General features: G+C 32.8%; 1 protein-coding gene across 8 annotated transcripts in view; it reads right to left on the bottom strand.

Annotated features, from left to right (window-relative positions):
* The window catches only part of SLC4A10 (solute carrier family 4 member 10), a 312,534-nt gene that overhangs the window by 113,082 nt on the left and 178,119 nt on the right, over window positions 1-21,333 (bottom strand). For 4 of the 8 annotated variants that reach the window (XM_033412564.2, XM_049712769.1, XM_033412566.2 and 1 more), the window contains exons 5-8: window positions 20,993-21,153; window positions 13,845-14,033; window positions 3,856-3,947; window positions 2,782-2,871 (exon numbers count right to left, since the gene is read on the bottom strand). In XM_033412564.2, coding sequence (XP_033268455.1) covers window positions 2,782-2,871; window positions 3,856-3,947; window positions 13,845-14,033; window positions 20,993-21,153 — 532 coding nt within the window. The remainder of the gene's footprint in view (window positions 1-2,781; window positions 2,872-3,855; window positions 3,948-13,844; window positions 14,034-20,992; window positions 21,154-21,333) is intronic. The other 4 variants (XM_033412571.2, XM_033412569.2, XM_033412563.2 and 1 more) reach the window with 3 other exon arrangements.

Below are 21,333 nucleotides of genomic sequence, written 5' to 3'. Positions count from 1 at the left end.
AGGTGGCAATTATACACATGACTGCTTTAAGATTCAATTTAATTAAATCAAGGAGTACCAGTATGCTAAAATAGCTTAATTTTATAAAAGAAAATACATGGTCCTTACATATTATTTTTTGCATTATACAATACCTAATATATCATTGATTGATATCTGTTACTGAAAAAATGCATTAAATATACTGAATTTAATTTCAGGATTAGCAAATTTACCTTGATTTAAAATGTAATAAATTATAGTTAAATAATATATATCTAGAGTAGTCATTATATTATACTCATTACATTATATTATTCTTGGAGTAGTCATATATTTGGGGGTAATAGATTATATAACATATTATCTAATTATATTATTATATTATACAATTATATATTATATTATTCCTGGGATAGCCCTGTATATTTGTATTTGTGTTAACATACGATTCATAAAGAACCTTATTTGGCAACCTAACTTTTAATATAACAAAAGATCACATTTAAGGACCACAGTTTAACCTTCTATAAAACTACTAATATCAAAAACAGCTCTGAGGAATTAGGTTGACCTACGGCCTTAAGACAGTCTTCAGGTGGACTCAAATACAGAATAAACATAAGGAAATTTTTCTGGTCCTCTGAACAGAATCTTGAAGAAATCAAGCTATACTCTTATGGATCTGGATTTATACTCATGCTTCTGGGGTCTCCAGACCTTTATGCTAGAAGGAAAAGATGCTTTATTCTGGTTATTTGATACTTAAGTTGTGGATGAGAAACAATTATATCTCTAGGGAACAAGTTTAGACAGAAGATCATGGTGGAACTGCAAGTGTTTGGACAAGCTACACAGTGAGATGTGAAAGAAATACAGATGGGTCTTTAGGGAGAAAGCTTAAGTCTTAAGCTCATTATAGAAAGTACAAGAAAAGTGATAGAAATTCCCTGGGGAGAAATGGTCTTGTGACACTAACCAACCAGTGATCTTGAGCAGCTCTCTTAACCTGGGATTCAGCTTCTCACTTTCTAAATGAGATTTCTAAGGTTTCCTACAATGCTAGGATTTAACAATGCAACTCTTCACATTTCACATACTAAAGATTGATGCAGAAGAGAGTTCTTTCTACACAGAAAATAATGTGGAAGTTTCTTTAAGTCATTTGAAATAAAAGGAATTGCCAACATTTGGGAAATAATAAAATAGCCATCTTCTACCTGTCAGTTTAAAAACATAACACATCTGCTTTTCAAAAGCATTATAGGAATCAAAAAACCTGACAGTTCAGATCATGTTTTCAAACATTCCTTAAACGAATAAGTTTGATGGGCCTAACCACTGGAAGGGTTAAAAATATATAGTTTGAATGTAGACAGAACATAGGATCAAGTCACATGAAATGAAAAAGGACTTTTTTCCCTTAACATCTCAAAATTCTACTGGGGTTTGGAATCTACATAGTAAAACTTAAAATATTTAAATAAACAAAGTAATCTGTAGACTAACTGATAGATTCACTTTGATAAATTTACTACCAAACTGAAATCATTAGGCTCAAAAACCTTAACTCATGTACCTGCAAAATCTGGCACTAAAATTTGTTTCCATAATGATGCATTACATTTGCTCTTTCCAAGTCCTACTACTCTGTCCTTCCAGGTTATAAGGTAAGAAGTATTACTTTGTTTTTCAACAAAAACCCCCAAAAATCCAGAGCTGAAGGCTTAAATTATATTGAACCTCATAGGATTCACTCAACATGTACATCCCAAACACTGTTCAAGGCACTGGAGATCCAGTGGGGGCCAAAACATATTAAATTCTGGTCTAGTGTTTACTTCTGACACTGCTGTTCCCACTGATATCAACAACAACAACAATAATAATAGTAGCCACATTTTATTGAACACCTGCTATAAGCCCAACACTCTGCCAGGCTCTCTCTCTCTATATTCTCTCACTTAATCTTCCCCCCAAAATTATAAATAGATATTATTCTTATTTTACAAATGAGAAAGATGGAGTCAGAGAACTCCTCCAAGATTAGATAGCTTATAAATGCTAGAGTTAGGATCCCATGCTCCTTCTCAAAAGCATGTTCTTTGCAATGTGCCATGCTATGGACAGGACACTAAGAAATATAGATGGTTGGCACTGAGTAGAGGGCTGTAGAAATTTAACTTTCTCATTAAAAACTGGAGCAGTCCAGTGATTTGAAATGCAATAAGGAAGAAAAGGATTAAAGAAAAGAAGCCCTATTTTTCACTCTTCTATAGTTCAAATTGTTCTAGGAGCGCTGAAAATAAGACTACTGTCTCCAATTGGCTATATTCATTTTCTTTCAAATGTACTGAAGCATTTTTGAAGGCTGCAAAACTAGGTCAGACAACTAAAAGCAAAATGATATTGAGATATAAAATTCAGTGTCAAAGGGTTATATCCTTTAAAAAAAGGTAAAAGCTAATTATTTGAAAGGATGGGATTTATTATCACTGTTTTTGAGAATGTTCACTGTGCTCTTGTTATACTGTTAATGCCTGCACAAATAAGTAAGAAACTTCTTATGTCATTGCTTTTAAGATCCTATTTCAAATGAAGAACATCAGAAAATAAATGTATGGCAGTTTGCGACAATTTTATTCCAACTTGCAGATGAATGAAGATGTAATGCTTTAAAAAGATATTTTTTGGAGAGGAAATGGAATACATTTGAACTGACTTAATATTTGAATCACATGCCTCCATACAGTGAGATGAGCTTTGAACCACTGTAGACACAGAGCCCGAGTGTGCCCTCACCTCTCTCTCTTGCTGGTGTGGAGGTCCTTTTTCATGCCTTTGTTTCATCCCACATGGACTAGCATGCCCCTTTTGTTGGCCTCCCAGCCCCTGCACGCATAATTAACAGACTTAAGCTGGTACACCATGCTCCCACAGAGACTCCACCAGGCACCAGAGGGAGAGCATGCACAGGACTGGACCTAGACCGTTTTGGCACTGGCAGAGGGATTCTGAAACAGCAGCAAGGAGCTGATCGCTATTAACCTTTTCAGAAGCTTGATGCAGGCAACTTCCTATACACTGCCTCCCATTCCCACCTCCTCCCACTGTTACAATCCTTGGGAGTGCTAAGGACCTTGTGAAAAACAAATTACTGGGAGTGATTACTGTTTCAGCCACTCAGATAAAGAAAGGTGTTGACTCTATTTTTGGTCAATATTAAAACTCTTCTTTCCTGATCAAGTGTTAGCTTGCCACTGCCTGCAATAGCACATATAGGATGTCAGGAATTTGCTGAGAAAAGCACAGTATTTCCACATGCATTATTTTCTTAGAATACATTCAAATAAATGATTTCATCTGAATTGTCTCCAATTAGATGGATCCCTCAACAGTCAGTCTTTATTATGTTTTTATTCAAAACTCTGCTCAGTCTTACTATGTTCTAATGTTTCTTAATACTAATGCCTTTCTCTGAATCACGACAGTGAAGCCTTAAGTTACATGATTTGCTTTTCCACAAATAGAGGAAAAATTATTTTGAAAAAAAAAAAACCTAGCAAAAGTTTTAAACAATAAATTTCTGTTAAATTCTCTGTGAAGTCCAGTTATCTTTTTTACTGGAAGAGATGCATCACACCAAGTGGCTGAAACCTGAAGACTATGCATAAAACTTACACGTTTGGTTTTGTGAATAGGCAGAACATTACATGTGAACTTAAATGCTAACATTAGCTGTAACAATATCAAGCTTTGGATAAGAAACAAAACAAATGTGCATGCAAAAAAAATTGTGTCAACACCTCTTAAAATGGTTGATAATTTCTAGTAATAACTCAGACGCTTCCTTAAATGAGAGGGAGAAAAGCTTACCTTGCTAAAGTCAACAGTGCTGTTTTCCCTGCTCACATCATTCTTATTCTCAACACAGGCTGGAGCCGACTGAGGAGAAACAACCTGACCTGCTAAAAGAGATGGTTATTACAGAACACAAACAATTACTTACATAATTCTAGACATATTGCATGAAATATGAATTAAACTAAACCAACATAGGTTTCTTAATGAAGTAAGCATGAAGGGTCAATATAGATATATATAAATACAAATATTCTTATTTATCAGTTACAGATAGAAACGGGAGAATTCAGTCAAGAAAATGTAAACTAATTCTCAGATTAAGACTCTATAACTAAATAGTTATTCTTTATGAAGAAAGAACAGCTACAAAAAGATTTTAATCTAATCATGGGTTTGAAATATCAGTGATTTCTAAATTTTATCCAAAACTATTGGGATATATATGTATATGCATATGTGTATTTATGACAAGATAGACAACTCTTATGATTTAAGCTCAGACTGAAGAATTTTAAATGTAATGTTGTTGTTTTTTTGTTTGTTTGTTTGTGCGGTACACAGGCCTCTCACTGTTGTGGACTCTCCCGTTTCGGAGCACGGGCTCTGGACGCGCAGGCTCAGCAGCCATGGCTCACGGGCCCAGCCGCTCCGCGGCACGTGGGATCTTCCCGGACCGGGGCACGAACCCGTGTCCCCTGCATCGGCAGGCGGACTCTCAACCACTGCGCCACCAGGGAAGCCCAAATGTAATGTTGTTTTCTAAAGGGCGAATATTTATGTGAAAAGTACATAGCATATTTATAGCTTCTACTGCATCTGAAAAAACAAACCAAAGAGAAAAAATTCTTTGGCAACAACTTTTAGAGATTTCTATATGAGAGGTTTAGTTAGAAATACCTTTACCTCATATACTATGAATACTGTGAATATGATATTATGCTTCTCACTATTCAATTGTGTAAGCATACTGATATTGGTCTGCATGACAAGAGATCAATAAATTTGAATTGTATTTGTTTTCCATTAACACTAACAAGCAACTTAATTATTTTGTAGCCTTTTCTCCATTATAAGAAAGATTATGATATTAGTTAAGTAGACAGTACAGCTGAGAATGTGACAACAGCTAACCAAGGGTAATTACATTCCATTATTCACTAAATATGAAACAGTCTTTTCAATCACAACTTATATGAAATCTGTCCATATTTAGCAATTAAATTATAACAGTTAACGATGCTTGCTTAATTTCACATGTATCTCTCTTTTCCCTAACCTCTCTCCAACCTCACTTGTTACTTTTACTGTGATACAAGTAATGACAACCCAGCTTTGAAGCCTTGACCATATTTTATAACCATAACTCAGTGACTCAAAAATACTGCTCTTATTCTCATTTGTCTTAGATGGGAATATTTACTCTTCTCTCTGCCTAGCTCTTCCCTCTACCTGCCTAAATCCCAACTTTATTCCAAGTTTACCTTTAGTTTCATCTTCTCCAATTACTGAATTTCTCTAAACTGCTAGTGTATACACAAATACCTCTTCTTTAAATTCTTTAAATTCTCTTGAAATCCACTTATTCTTTGTTAACTAGAATTTAAGTGTGACTTAAAACACTGATAATTTACTTTCAAATATTACTATAATTTGGCTTTTTGAACTATTAAGCCTCTCAGGCAGGGGTCACTTATTAATAGGTACAATTTTTTTATGGTTTAAAATTGTTATATTGCCAGAGAGTAATGGGCTTAAGATTCTTCTAAAATTTAAATATTTCATTGTTTTCACTAAACAAAGTAAAGTAATACATTTGGTGAAGATTTTTCAAATGATTTTAAAAGCAAATTCACCTTAAACCATGTACACAAATTCTTTTTTTTTTTTTTTTTAAGGATATTCTGCTCTTTTGTGACCTATAGGGGGAGTGTCTTACCCTAGACCATGAGAGGGAGTTCAGTTCAGTAGAATTGATCATTGACCCTACATGATACAACACTTCTATAAATGACATAGATTTAGAACATAAAAATCTGAGAGTAATACAATCCTAAACAATTTCTAAAGTGACACATCTATCAATATAAAGTATAATTTTATAAGTATATAAAAGTTATAATTTTTTAACATCTTTATTGGAGTATAATTGCAACACCAATTCTGATTACAGTGAATTCCAAAAAAATATATTAACTTTAGAGAAGTGACAGACTTAAGCTGCACCAGTTATTTTCATTCTCCCATTTCTAACTGCAGCGTGCAGCTATGACTGTGAACTGTTCATTAGCAGCCATTTAATATCATTCTCAAAATAATAACTAGTTTTAAAAAAACCTTTTACATAATGCATTTGTGCTACTAACAGATGTCTTCAATCACCAGTTTCACATCATTTCTCCGTATTTTCATGAGTTAGAACATTAGATATATTTAAACCTAAATTTACTGAATGTTCTGTAAAATTGAACAGTGAAATTCAAGGCATGGCTAAATTAAATAAACATATATCTGCTTTCTTATAATAACTTATTTCATGTGATATAAAACTACATGGAAGAACAATTATCTAACTCAATCAGCAAACATACAAAAATAGTCAACCCAGTACAAACTCATCAACTTTGAAGAGATTTCATTGGATAGAAAATATGCTGTAACTTAAGATTTGAAGAAATTGGATAGCCTATGTTTTCACATATATACTTTAAAAGCAGAATGTTTCATAAATTACCTTCAGCTCATGAGATATGTTTAAAACATTGGCACTTGTATTTCCTCTTGTAAGTATTAATATATTTGAGATTTATTGTTCAATGCTATTCTTGTTCTGAAAATTTTACAAAATATTACCTCATAAAGTTGATAATCAGGAAGGGATTTGAAAAATATTTTCTATGACTATTTTAAGTGATACGGATAATGACCTAGTGGAGAGTATTTAACTAGCAGGAGACATACGAGATGACAGAAATTTCCCTGCTAGTTCTAGATTCTAGGTATGTGCATAGAATGTATGCTACTGCAGGAAAAAAGCGTAAAAACTACCAGCCTGTGACATAGGAATATAAACCACAAGTTTGATATCTCTTTTATTTCAGAGATAATAGCTAAATATTAGTAAATACATTTAATCTCACCAAAGTTTAAAAAGGACTCCAAATCTTATTTCTCAATGAGTATGTTAATTTGTTAAAATGAAACAACACATTAAATGTGTCTACTTTCAAGGCAGTAACTGAAAACCTGAAAAATGCATAGGTATTATTATTTAAAAATTAAACTGAGAGGTTTGGTTTGGGTTATTTTGAATAACTTGAAGCCTTTAAACAAAGCTTAAAATTTTATTTGCTTCATCTACCTACCTACCTACAGACCTACCTACCTACCTATCCATCTAAAGCCTGCGCGTGAATTATAGTCTAACTACTGGAAATTTCATAAATTAAATAATTTTTATAATTCTGTTATCAACCATAATCTTTTTCTGTCTAAACACTTAGATTTCTTTAGTTTAGTCCAGTTACCACTGCCTTTCAGAAGAAGGTGATGGGCTTAGATTTCAAAATGACTTTCATTAACTCAAATACTATTACATAAGAAGAATCAGTAAATTTAGGTTTTGAAAGGGCATCTCTTATTTTCTCATTGATACCTAAAACAATACTAGTTCACAGAAGACAATTTTCAGGTAGAGGACTTTACATTCAGCCAGAAAGTGAATATGTGTCCTAAAAGGATAACGAAGAATTTGCTAGGATTTTCCCCCTCCAAGACAAAATAGTATAAAGTTAGGATTTAGAATTCCCATATATGTGTGGAAGTTTTATGAATGCTATTTTTTATGATAATTTTTCTCATCAATATGCCACAATGCTTTTGAACATACATGTTTTTGCCTATTTCTTTATATTGCCTTCACTATGCCCACTCATCACTGTCCGTACTAATATACTCTATAAGTAAATGTCATCACAATTTTTAATCACATCTGTTAATATCTAAATAACTTTGAGAAATTGAGATGATTATCCAAAAAGAGACATTTATTAACTTAAAACTTTATTATATTCAGGGTAAATTATTCAAAAACGAATGAAAATTGGACACTATTATTATTAATTGAGACATGTTCATGACTATTTAAATGTAAACATTTGAGAAACCTAACATCATCCTTATATATTTACCATATATTTTAATTTTTCCAACCTTTTAAACTCAAAGAGTTCACCATCTTAAATCCAAAATTCCAATATTTGTTATACATCTTATCAATTAAAGTGCATATTATATAGTATTCATATCAGCAACTGCTTGAGTTAATTTTCCTTTGAGTCATGAATTCATTTTTTCCTCTGGACCTCCATGTAGGGATCATATATAAGTTAGATATAAAGTTATTATAGGCCATGTACTTTTCCAAGGCAAATCATAAAAGATTTGGGCAAGCACAGGAGAAAACTGAAAGTAATTCAAGCAACCTCTAACTAGAAAATGGAAGCTCTGCTTTTCTTCTTGTTACACAAAAAATTTTTCACCAAGTCCATTGCAAAACTGGCAGAGTCATTTCCCTCATCATAAAGTTGTGGGGAGAGCATGAGACTATGTCAGAATTACTGTTTTCTACTTTAAGTAGTGTCAGTATCATTAAAGCATCTCAGTATTGAAAGACAACCATAAATATGTTCTCAAAAAATGTATTAAAATTACATTAATTCAAGTCCTTACTTACAGTTTTCTTCCTCTTTAAATAAATTACATATATAAGTATTATAAAACAGCAGCTTTTAAATTTCTATTTAGCCAAATTCAAATCAATAGGGGGATAAGATACCACTGAAGCATATCAGTATTTGCTACTGCTTAATCCACTGAAAATCATGTGTAATAGAAGGAAACTGGGATGAAGACATGAAGGTACATTACTATTAACCTAGAGACCAAGCTGGTTTACACTACCTCAGAAACCTTCAACGCATTTAGAGTACCCAAAGGGTAGGAGATGAGGGAGGTACAGAGATGAGATGAGCCTGTTAGAGACAGACACAAGACAGAGCAAAATAAAGAAATATAAAAATGAATGACAAAGTTACATACATGTGTAACAATACATTTATTCATGGGAATAGAAAACAAGAAGAAAGAAAGGCTAAATATTTAGAAAATGTTGATTAGATCAGCTATACTTCAAAAACATGAAAGTATGCACACAATTAAAGTTGGAGAAAAACTGGTATGCCTGAAAATAATTAATGTAAGATAAGAAATAACAAATTTAAACACATCATACTAGAAATATTTTTGCTGTTAAGACTTAGTCTTGAGATTCCAAAACACAGTAGCAACAATACAGTCTCTCAACAGACCCACCAGCTGTGTCAACAATGTCATCCTGATTTTTTTTTGGAACAATGGAAAACACCTTTATTATATAATGTTTAATTCTATCATCTACATGAGTTTTTAAATGTTTTCTTTCAAGTAATTCTAAGAATTATTATTTGAGCTTTATTTTCTTCAAGATAAAACATTATAAGAAATACTTTTTTAAACTCTTGATATTTATGAGACCACAGTATTTAAAAAATAAGACAGCATATAAATATCTAAACACACATAAAACATTGTACATCTGAAAATAAAAAAGTACCGCATTTGTAAAAAGACACAATTATAAACCCATAAAACTGATTTTCAAAAGCCATAAATAAAAATCATTCACAATACAGAAGTGTACATTACTTTAAGGGCTAAAATCTATGCAGGCCTAAAGAGTCAAGTCATCCCATCCTTCCAAATCTAAATGTTCTCCAGTAACCTGTAGTTGTGAAAGTAAGTCAGACACCTTCTGCTCTGTAACTCCTTTTAAGATCCTAAATAAAAGGGACAACTGGAAAGTACTCAGAATAGGTGAGAGAAAAGATATGTGAAGGAAAAGAAATAGAGTTAGAATTATTACTAAAGGAAACAGTGGAATGAAGACACCCTACACCTAAGGAAACTGAGTCTTAAGTTATTTTTTTAATGTAAAGGTTATCAAAAGTATAATAATATTTTAGAGTAGATTTGTAAGCCAAAGTCTCAAATACAATTGAATATATGACCTAAATGATGAATACAAATACTGGTATACCTTGCTTTCTAGATCACTAAAAACAAAAGTCTTATTTTTATTTTAGAAAGTCCTTCTAGTTTCAAGAAATTATTCAAATATTCTTGATATATTTAAGTAGTTTCCACAACATCATTTTCAGAGTTCTAATGTTAAAGAAGATATGATTTTTCTATTATTTTTTTGCTGTTCCTTTGCCAAATGTAGCTATCACTTTTTATTGAAACATCAGAATCAGACACTTAATTCTCACAGTTTTGATGCTTAATGAAACGTGAAAGTTAAACACAGCATGGTGGCATTAAAAATGCCTGGTGAATCCATCACATCCGGCATCTTAGCCCTTAAGAGAACGTGCAGTACACCAAGAAAAAAATTATACAAAGTAGTTAAGCTAGCGTATTTGGAGGAGCGATTGACGAATTATCACAAAGCACTAAAAATGTAATGAACAAAATAGTGCAGATGGAGGAGAGAAGCAAGAAAATCACTATCTTGTAAATCTAATCTATAAAATGGGAAAGAACCCCATTTGGTCTTCAGATTGAAATATCTGAATGCTTAACCCTTGGGACTACTACCAAGGTAGCATGTTCAAGGAACAGGTCAACTAAGGAAGTAGAAACTTTATTCTATATGACTCTTTTAGAGTTCTGTATATAAGCATCAGTTTGTTTTCTGAGGGAATTTCAATTGTTTCATTTCTAAAGTAAAAGGTATATTAAACAAGAGGGGTTTATTTCCATCCCTATGCTTGGCAAGGAAAATGTTTTCTGTTTTCAAGTCTCTAGAAGATACTCACTCTATTTAATTCCTAATCTATAATCTTAATTTTTAAAACAGGTCAGTTTTTGCCTGATATATTCTACTGAAGAGTTCCTTTTTTTAATAATGGGAATATTATTTTTACCATTTTGGATGTATTGAAATCCTTCTGTATCTCTCTGTACTACTGCACAAAAAGATTAAATCTCTACTGCATTTTTTGAAGCAGAATGTCAAATCTATATTTACAGCTATGAATTTTGATTTGTTTGTTTATCTAGAGTTTATCAGTTGTTAGAGTTCATGAGTAGATTGAGAACCTTAGTAATAAAGGTCTTTCACACTTCTTTTCACTTCTGGGTAGGAGATTTATTTCTGAATTGGTGAAGTCTATTCACATTTTCAGAATTCTTAACACACATAATTATGCAAAGTGTTTGAGGAAGCAAAACAGAGTCACAAGGAGGTGTTATAAGCCTAGGCTTAGGAAACCACTTCTACAACAATACTTAATTGGATATATGAATCTTATTAGAAATGTTTCCAAGTTTTTATTACCTTAATGTATGCCTCAAAAGGATCTGTATGTGTTCAGATAAAGGCTGATTGTACAGATGGTGACAGAATCATTTCAGAACTACTCATATTCTAGTTTTCAGAAAAACTAAGCAATTGCCTGAATAGGACAAAAAGTAGGCTCTCAGAAAAACTCTGGGGACTTCCCTGGTAGCGCAGTGGTTAAGAATCTGTCTGCCAATGCAGGGGACACGGGTTCAAGCCCTGGTCCAGGAAGATCCCACATGCCGCGGAGCAGCTAAGCCCCTGCACCACAACTACTGAGCCTGCGCTCTAGAGCACGCAAGCCACAACTACTGAGCCCTCGTGCCATGACTACTGAGGCCCGCGTGCCTAGAGCCCATGCTCTGCAACAAGAGAAGCCACCGCAATGAGAAGCACATGCACCGCAAGGAAGAGTAGCCCCCACTCATGGCAACTAGAGAAAGCCCGCGTGCAGCAACGACGACCCAGTGCGGCCAAAAATAAATTAAATAAATAAATTAAAAAAAAAAAAACTCTGTATGTATATGTATCTATATGTGGACTTTACGATTTAAAGCTATAATTCTGTCACCTCTTCTTATGTTTAATGAAAGTTTAGAGCTGTAACAAGCAGTGTGTCCAGGTCTACATGACATTAAAAAAAACAATTCATCCAGTGAATTCAGTACCCTCTTCCCTCCAAAAACATAATGCAATAAAACCATTTGATAGTAAACGTTATCCCCAGTGAAGTTTGAGATATACAGCTAGTTCACAACCCAAAATCCTTGCATCTTTGAATAAACACATAACATTCTCATAGACATATATTTTATGGTCTGATTTCCAGTAAAGGTAAATGAAATAAAGGCAGAAGTTTATTTTTATAAAATGTGCTTGCATTCATAGAGATTTAGTTAATGAGAATATTTTAATAAGGTCTTTAGAATCACATAGACATAAGTCCATAGTCAAAATTCGTAAATATCTTAATCTGTTTTCTTAATATCATCATATCAAATATATGCTAGTATTGTAAGCATAATAAAAGTACTATATTTATAATAAGTTTCAGAATATAAGAGCTTCCTTTTATCATTTTCATATATAGCATCTTTTAAAGCAAATTGTGATTTAGAATATGAATATATTTTAAATACATGATGTAATTCAAAGCAAGTTATAAATCCTCAAAATATCCAGTGGGATCTACAAATACAAGTTGGTATATACCATAAAGCACTCATAACACTTTTATTGAACTTAATATATGCACAACTACAGAGTCTTCAATATAACAACGATTTACACATTCAGTCATTGAAGGGTTTTTTAAAAAATCAAATGAGTATTTCAAAAATTATTTAGAACTAGTTCTGTGTTCTGAGACAACAGTATATCTAACCATCTTTATTTATTTATTAAAGTATTTATTCTACGTGTGCATATTTGATTCAGTAGTATGAAAACTGGTAAAAATTCCCATATAAAGCAGAATCTGAAAAAAACCTCATTTTCATGCATTTGTATATAAAGCATCTCTGAAGCTTTTGAAAATAGGAGTGAAATTACATAAAGTCCATGCTGTCAATACACATGCTTAGTCTATTTGTGGAAATCGGAGTCTTTCTAGTAAAACATTTGAAATTACTTTTCATTAATTTGTATCTTTTAAAACTGGGAACTTTTATAGCTAGCGGAAGTGTAACCAATTCATGTCATCCTCATGATAACTTCATTTTCCTTCACAAGACTGATGGAAAGGATGAGTGATAAGAGATTTCTAAGCAACTTCCTTAATGTAAAAGATGAAGGGTCAAATGGATGCAAAGAGAGAACAAAATACAGAAGAAAGGATAAAACAATTAGAAACACTGTTTTTGCTTCACGACTGCCAAGGAGTAAGTCATGAATGACTGCTAGAAAACAATGGTTGTTTTCTATCAATTCCTATCAATGGTTGTTTACTATCAAATGATAATGGCTCATCTATGTTGGTGAGCCAAGATGGTAAGTGCGGAGGCTCTTATTGATGAGGTAGTACTGCAAAGAGCGATGAGCCCATGAACTAGAAATCAGGCTTAATATATGTAGAGACACAAGTAATGCACTAGCTGCTCTTTTCAACTGTAATCTAGAAAGGGATTTGTTGACCATGAGCAACATGAAGCCAATATCTTTTTTTCCACGATCACTAAATGTTGATCATTATTCATTTTAACTAAAAGACCTTACGTCAAAGCATTGCATTACATTCTCAAGCTATGAGACAAAGACTAGAGCCTTATTTGTGATGCAATTGACATTCAGTTTATGTTTACTACATTTGAGTGTATAACTTCTTATTAGATAAAATTTTCCTTGCATTCTTTCATGAGCCTTTCAGGAAACTTTAAATCTTTGTTAATAAAATTTCTACAGTTTGATGCCTGATAATAAAACAATACATGAATATGAAAAGAAACAATTCTACCACAACAATCTGAATTTCAATAGATCGTTTTCAAGTAAGACATATTTTAAAGGACTTTGATATTTCAGACAACTATAATAAACGATAAGAATACAATAAAGAAATATTTACCATTTTTATCCATGGAATTTGGTTCTGATTGTTTCTTGCCAATATCAGCAAAGGAACGAACAATGGGAATCCTATTGGTGAGTTTTTTCTGATTCTGGTGGTGATGCTGTTTCATCAGTGCCTCATGGACCCTGTGGCGTACATCATCATTGAGCTGACCTGAGCTCACTTGTTGATCAAGGACCATATCTGAAGAGTGAAGGTAGAAAGAAAATGAGCACAGCTTTCCTGTAATGTTCCAGTAGTGAACCACTGAGTCCAAATATGCATACCCTAGATAATATTATTCCTCTTAAAATAGGAATGAATTCCTTTAAAAAATCTCTAAGTATGGTCTTAGAAACAGAAGTTTGTCTTTCTTTGTAGAAATGCTACACAAGAAAGATTTGGGAAAATAAACCATTCATTTTTAAATATGTAATGATCTTATGGAGTTTTATTTTTCAAACAGGAATAGTTGTATCGAGAACAAAGTGCTTTATGTTCTCCATTATTCACACTGACGAGAGGGAATAGTATCAGGAGTAATATAAATATGATTAGCATGTTTAAAATTAAAAAGCCTCATACATATATTTTAATATGGTTTTCCTCCCTTTTTCTAGTAGAGAATAATTTCCATGTTTCTTCCTTAAGTCCATCGGTTAAAATCTGATGCAAGGAGGCTTAGGCAACTACCTAGCTGGTTGCATTTGGAGAGTAAACAATTCTTTCACATTAATATAAAGTCAGTCCTCTCAAACCTTCCTTGATAATGTGTTTATATTTTAGAAAACCTTCTGTACCCATAAAACAAAGAATAAAAGGTGAGATTTCAGAAGGCTATAACTAAGCAGATTGATATTTACCATATGTGTCAGAAATGCCTAGAAAATGAGTAGATGAGTTCTTGGTAATACAAAGATCACCTCAGTAAACCTCAGTGTAATTAATCTGCGTTCATATGATCAAATATTAACTCTATTTGATTTTCTGAGGTGCTAACTCCTTATGCAAAGCAGATTACAATGCATTGTCTCCCGCTGCCCCACTGAGTACACTGAAGATTTGAAAATTAGCAGAATCCTCCTTTCCAAATAATGTTTTCCTTCAGTGTGAAAAGGAAACGACTGGGGAAACAGACTTGGATCACTGTCCCACATTCCAGCTGTGTGACCTTGTAAAGTTGAATAGTTGCAGTGTCCTTATTTCTAAGACAGAGGTAATAGCTATCTCATAACAGCACTGTTGCCAGGACATAAGGCACCTAATGCACTGATTGGAATATTGAGGCCCTCAGTAAATATTTCCCAGTACAAGATTTTCTTTGCGATTTCCTTTAAGTAGGTTATGGGCTCATGGTTTAAATTTTTTGCTGGTTTTAAATCATTTATCTGTATTTTATAATAGTGTATCCAGCAGAGGCAAAGTTGGATTTATCAATAACAGAAAACTCAAATCAAACTATCTAAAACAATAAATTTCACTGGCTTACATAACAGAAAAATCAAAGTTAGGTTGGATTTAACTCCATTTCTCTGTGATTTTGTCAGCTTCCCCCTCCTCGAGGTGTGAGCTTTAACCTCAGGCTATTTTCCTTATGGTCACAAGGTGGCTGCCAGCAGCAACAAGGAGATACACATCTTTGTTCATATCAGAGATTCTTTGCCTTTTTGTGACTTTTTCTTGAAAGAAAAGTCCTTTTTCCCCTACCCAGGGACAATTCTAAGCTCAACTGACATAGTCCTGTCTATGCTGAGCCAATCACTGACAAAGAAGATGGGCTCCCCAGTTGGCTTAGACTAATCAAGAACTGCCCTTCACTGTGGAGTCATTTCCCTAAACCAGAGGTAGACAAACCTTTTCTGTAATGGGCCAGATAATAAATATTTTAGGCTTTGCAGGCCATACAATCTCTGTCACAACTACTCAACTCCATTTTTATAGCATGAAAGTAGCCATCGACAACACGTACACAAATTACCATAATTGTGTTTCAATAAAACTTTTTTATGGACACTAAAATTAGAATTTCATATAATTTTCATGTTGCAAAATATTGATTTTCTTTTTATTATTTTTCAGTCATATAAAATATAATAACCATTCTTAGCTCACATGCCTAACAAAATCAGGCAGTGGCCATATTTGCATATAGAGCATAATTTGCCAACTTTGTTCTATCACTTGGCTGTTTACAATGGAAAGAGGTAGAATGAATGTCTGGGAGTCAGCCATAATGTCCACTATAATTACCTCCAAAGTCTCTTCCAGTTCTGAAAATGTATGATAGTATAGAATATTTAAACTCATATCTCAGTTTTTTTGAGATCAGTAGTTATAAAACCCTTGGATTAATTTGAAATAAAGGAAATGATAAATTGTCAACATACATGACTTTACACTGCAACCTTGCTAAGATGGAAAAATGTATATAAAATATGCATTACATACTTCATGATAGGAGTTGTAAAGTAGATTATTCAGACACCAAAAGGATACCATCATGCAGCAGTTTCATCTGTAAACCATGATATGTATCCCCAGTTCAATATTCTAATCAGAATAAAAATTAATCATGTAATAAAACATGCACATGGTTATAGTTTTTCATTCTTATCAAAGCACAATCTTTCCAGGCCTAAGCACTACGAAAAATAAGTCACTAGCTTCAAAGTTTTTCAGAGATAACGTCTTTATATAAAACAGTTACATAAGATAAATAGAAAAGAACACTCATCTGCTCATTAGTCGCGGAAATACATAGCAAACTCCTCTAAGGTATAACATGACCAAGCAATGTCTTAATGAACTGGAAAAGTTAATCAACTTGCTTAAGAATATAACTTATGCTAAGGTGAAATTTAAGTACCAAAGCGAGTGTGATTCACTAATCACTTACATTGTGCTCTTCACCACTATAATATATATTAGTATTAACCTTGAAAAGTAAGAAAGGATAATGGGCCATTGTTGGTCAAGACCAACAATCTCAGCAGGCTATGATGCTTAAATAATACAGTCCAGCCTGCCAAAGCTCAATGCCAGGATCTGGATGATAAGAGAAGCAGCAAGAAGAAAAGGGATAAATTGGTCACAGTCTTCTAGCACTAAACAGGCTCCAGAAAAACTAGCAGTATTTGTGTAGAAAAACCTCAGAAAGTGAAAAAATACTTTTCATCTTAATCAGGCAATTATTTTGTCATGATCAATCCATTTGACTATTGAACGAAAGCCTCTAGAGACCATGAGATGTTACAGACTCTATATAAATCTCCGCTTCTTTAAAGATGATCGTATAATTGCTTTGTCTTAAAAATCCATTGTCTTCAAAGATGCTGGGGGAGAAGTGGGCAATAGGGGGTTCTAAATTTTACAGTTTGGTTGACAGTACTAACAGGAGTGTATGTAATAAAAATGTAAGTTACCATAAGAAAACTTACTTTCCAGACCAAGGATGGTAATAGCATAGGCATTAAAATATATATATATGGCTATTAACATACTCCCAAATCTGCAGATTATATTCGGTGGAGCAAACTGTGGATTTTTCCTTTGATGAAAGATTTTAAACAGCAAGAGTTGTTTTAATGAGTTGAGAACTATGATTGTTAATCTGTCCATGGTACTAACTTTGGTTTGGTTTTAATATCTTACCCTCATTGACAGCAATAGGTTAAAGTAGACACACTACAGAGGTAATATTTCCATTATTAATCTTTACAGTGCTGAATTTAAAAGAGATTAACATAAACCGTAAAATTTCCTATAATTTATATGAATATAATTGAGAAGCATTTTTAATACAATTATACATATACATATCAGAATAAATCAGGATAAGAAAATATATCTGGAGAATTTTGGATTTGAAAAGTTAAGTAATATTTTGAAGGAAGAAGTTTAAATTTATTCTGAGTTCCTTAAAGCATTGGGAAATAGACACTTTTAAATTAACTTTATCCAAAAGAAAATCCTACTTTAATTACACCAGAAATTCTTGACAGACCTGCCAGATACAAATGGGATTTTCTCCTGCTAAGTCTACAAAAATCTCTTTAAAGAATTATTTAAGAGTCTATTAAAAACATATCAGAACATTGATATAAAAATCCTTGACCATTCTAAAACAATATCTGGGTCATATTCCTCTACTAGGAAATGTCTAGAAAACATTAAGCTGCAGAGCCTGTGCATTTGCAAAGGACTAGGGCTTAGAGCCCTTAAAGATAAACGATTATATCTAGCTTTTGCAAAACAGAAACTAGCGACTAATACATTAGCAACTGCCTAACATATAGAAAAGTATGATAAATAAGAGGTGAAGAAAAAGTTCCAAGTCTTAAAGTTAATCACTATGGTCCCAAATTATCATGAAATAGAAAAAAACAAAATTTATGCTTATAGATTAATCAAAAGAAATTATTCCCATCTCTGCAAGTGTTACCTGTAATGTATCACTTTCTATTTACCTGTTTATAAAATGTAGGAAATAGTCTCTTCCCTACCTCATAAGGTTTCTGTGATAATAAAATATAGTAATGGATGTGAAAATACAAAGTTAGAAGTCTTCAAAATGTAAAACATTTACTACAAACTTCGTAATACAGCTAAATTGTCACAAAGTAAAAATATCAATAAGTAAACAATAAAAATAATTACAAGCTATCAGAGAAAATTTATTAATGAGATTTTATTGAGGGCAGAAATGAATACCTTTGGATTAAATACACCAAATTAAAATTACTCAAAGAGAGAGAATCTCTTCTCATTAATGATTGAAAAGGAACCTAAGGAAACAACGATCAACTCAGGTACTTGTAATCCTATTTTTCTACGTGGTGTTAACTCTGAACTACTGACCTTTTCTGAATGGCAGTTTACACTGTTGTACACTGAAAATGGGACATTAAAAAAGTTGGTCTACTTTGGAGGCAGAAAAATACAGACTAATTAGAGGAGAAGAAAGAATACTAAAAACCTATTTGGGATATTGAGACTTCCACTGAACTACTTTCATTTGTAAGAATAGACTTAGAAAATGTAATTTGCTTTAAAAAGCTAGATTCAACAGAGCTAACAACCTTTACATATTCTACAGAGTTGAGCTTGGGGAAGAGGGCAGGTTTAGGGAAAGGAAGCATAAGTTTAGACAACAAAACCAAGCTAAGGTGATAAACAACAGAGTTTTAGTCAAATTATAACCGGAGAATATTTCCTGGTAGAAATAAATTCCTAAAGAAAGCATTAGAAATTACATGTTTTAAGAAATTTAAAGCCTGGTAAAACTATGAAGAGAATTTTCTGAGGCTAATTTTGCCTGGTTGAGGAATTTGACAGCTTCATTACATACAGCCAATCCAAAACTCATTTGAATTAATCCATTTTCAAAGGTAATGCCATCAATGACATAAGTAGCAGAAATAAACTCCTTATTTTGGGCAAGACCTTTAACCTTCTGAGTCACTTTATTTATGAAGGATAACAATAATAATACTAAGCCCCAAGTTTGTTTTGAATATCAAAAAGATAGTTGTAGAATTACTAAAAAGAGCTTCCTAAACTGCAAAGTACTAGGAAGAACCCAGCCATTTCATTCATAATTAAAACATAAAAATTTTTATTGGGTATCAGCAATACCCCATAATGTAAAGCTAGGAAATTGAATTGGAAGGCTACTATACCAGCGTTCTCAGGAAGTTTGCTAATTTTCATGTTAGTCATTTCTTTAAGTCTTGATTTAGTGTGACCTGTTACTGTATCCTGTGTTCTTCCAAAAAGTATACTGTATTTAACTTTATATCGTCGTTTAGGCTCTCGTTCTGTATTTTAAAGGGTAATCTCTTTATAAGTGTTGTATGAAACTGAGGGGAGGAAAGCTCATCTTTCCTGTTTTTTTGTGTGTGTGTATTTTTGTTTGTGCTTAATATTGTGAGCCAAAATATCTCTCCATGCTTACTTCTTTTTTCACACATATTGCAATGTATGTATGCCTGTCAGCACCAACAGCCAAATAAATAATTTTAAAGGAATTAACAACAACCATTTCAAGCCATCTCTTTCTTCAGACAGTAGTTGTAGTGTAATAGAAGGAACATGGAGCTTAAAGTCAGAGGCCCTTAAATGGAACTGGAACCATGAAAGTGTCAGAATTTCTATTTTCTTATTGAAATATGGGAATGCACTTACTTTATGAGGTTATTCTGAAGATTAAATTAGATACATTATTTTTCTAATACAATATTTTCTCGTTCATGTGATCCAAAAACACACAGTGTTTTGGGTTTTTTTCCCATCTCTACAATATAATCAAGACACTGAAGTCTCTCTGAAGTCTTTCTACTCCACAAATAAATTCCACATGGAACTGCTTTTATGTTTTTCTGAACTAGGAATTTTTAAAACTGCCTGAGTCCTAGCTTTGTTTTTATTTTTAAAAATCTCCATTAACCATTTCGTTTATACCCTTTCAAAACTCATTTCCGTGTTTTTTTGTATTATTTTGTTTTTACTAAAATGTTTGTCTTCCAGCTGAAAAGATATAGGAGTTCTTTGCTTTTATTTGCAGAGTAACAGTAAGATGCTTCCTAAATATAACTGCTTGTGTGATATAGCCATAATAGACTTCTAGTACAAATCATTCATCCCAGACACAAGCCATAGTGTCAATTATAAACCAATCTAAACTGCATCACTTGGCCTCCTCTGGAATTCAAGATTGTTAATTCAGTTTAAAATAAATGGCCATACCTTTCTGTTCTATTCTAAGCTAACATTTTTCCTAATTACTGAAACTTTTTCATTTGGCTATTTCATGTATTTGAATATTGAAAAAAAATCAGTCTCTAGCTTTATGGATTTTTCCTTCAATTTTCTAATGGTGACAGTCTAATTACATATGATGGTGAAAAACAATATATGCTAAATGGAAACCAAGAGATTCTTGTTCTAGACTTGCCACTGGCATGTTAGACCATATTTCTTTGAGATTCAACTTCTTTTATCTTAAATGAGGTGGCAAAACAAAGTTATTTTTGAGGCCTCATACACTGATCACGAGAATTAATTTCCCAAAGGTCACACGTGTATAGAATTATAAGAAAAAGGGAACTAAAAAAATCAGCTGTACCCATAAGTGTGAAATAGACTAAGGAGGAAAAAGGATGTACCTGCAATTTCTTCTAAAGTGTTGGCATGCATGTCCAGCAACACAGTTCCATTCAGAATACAACTTCTCAACTCAAACAAGCTGTGCAGTGATAGAGTAGCCACATAAGGCTTGCTCCACCTTTCCCCTCCATCTTCCACATCTTCTTCAAACTTCAACCACCTATACAAATAAATATTAGAATTTTTTAAAATTTGTAACACGTTTTTATTTCACTACTACCCTGCTATAAAATTATTCTTAAAACAAAGCACATTAAAAGAAGGCCATTCCAAGATGAAAAAAAAGAAAGGGGGGTGAATTTTAGCCGTAAGTATAAAACAAATGATTTTACTACCATAA

The sequence above is a fragment of the Orcinus orca genome, chromosome 7 (genome assembly GCF_937001465.1).
Source record: "Orcinus orca chromosome 7, mOrcOrc1.1, whole genome shotgun sequence".
Classification (NCBI taxonomy): domain Eukaryota; kingdom Metazoa; phylum Chordata; class Mammalia; order Artiodactyla; family Delphinidae; genus Orcinus; species Orcinus orca.
This window is presented reverse-complemented; position numbering and strand designations above follow the sequence as displayed.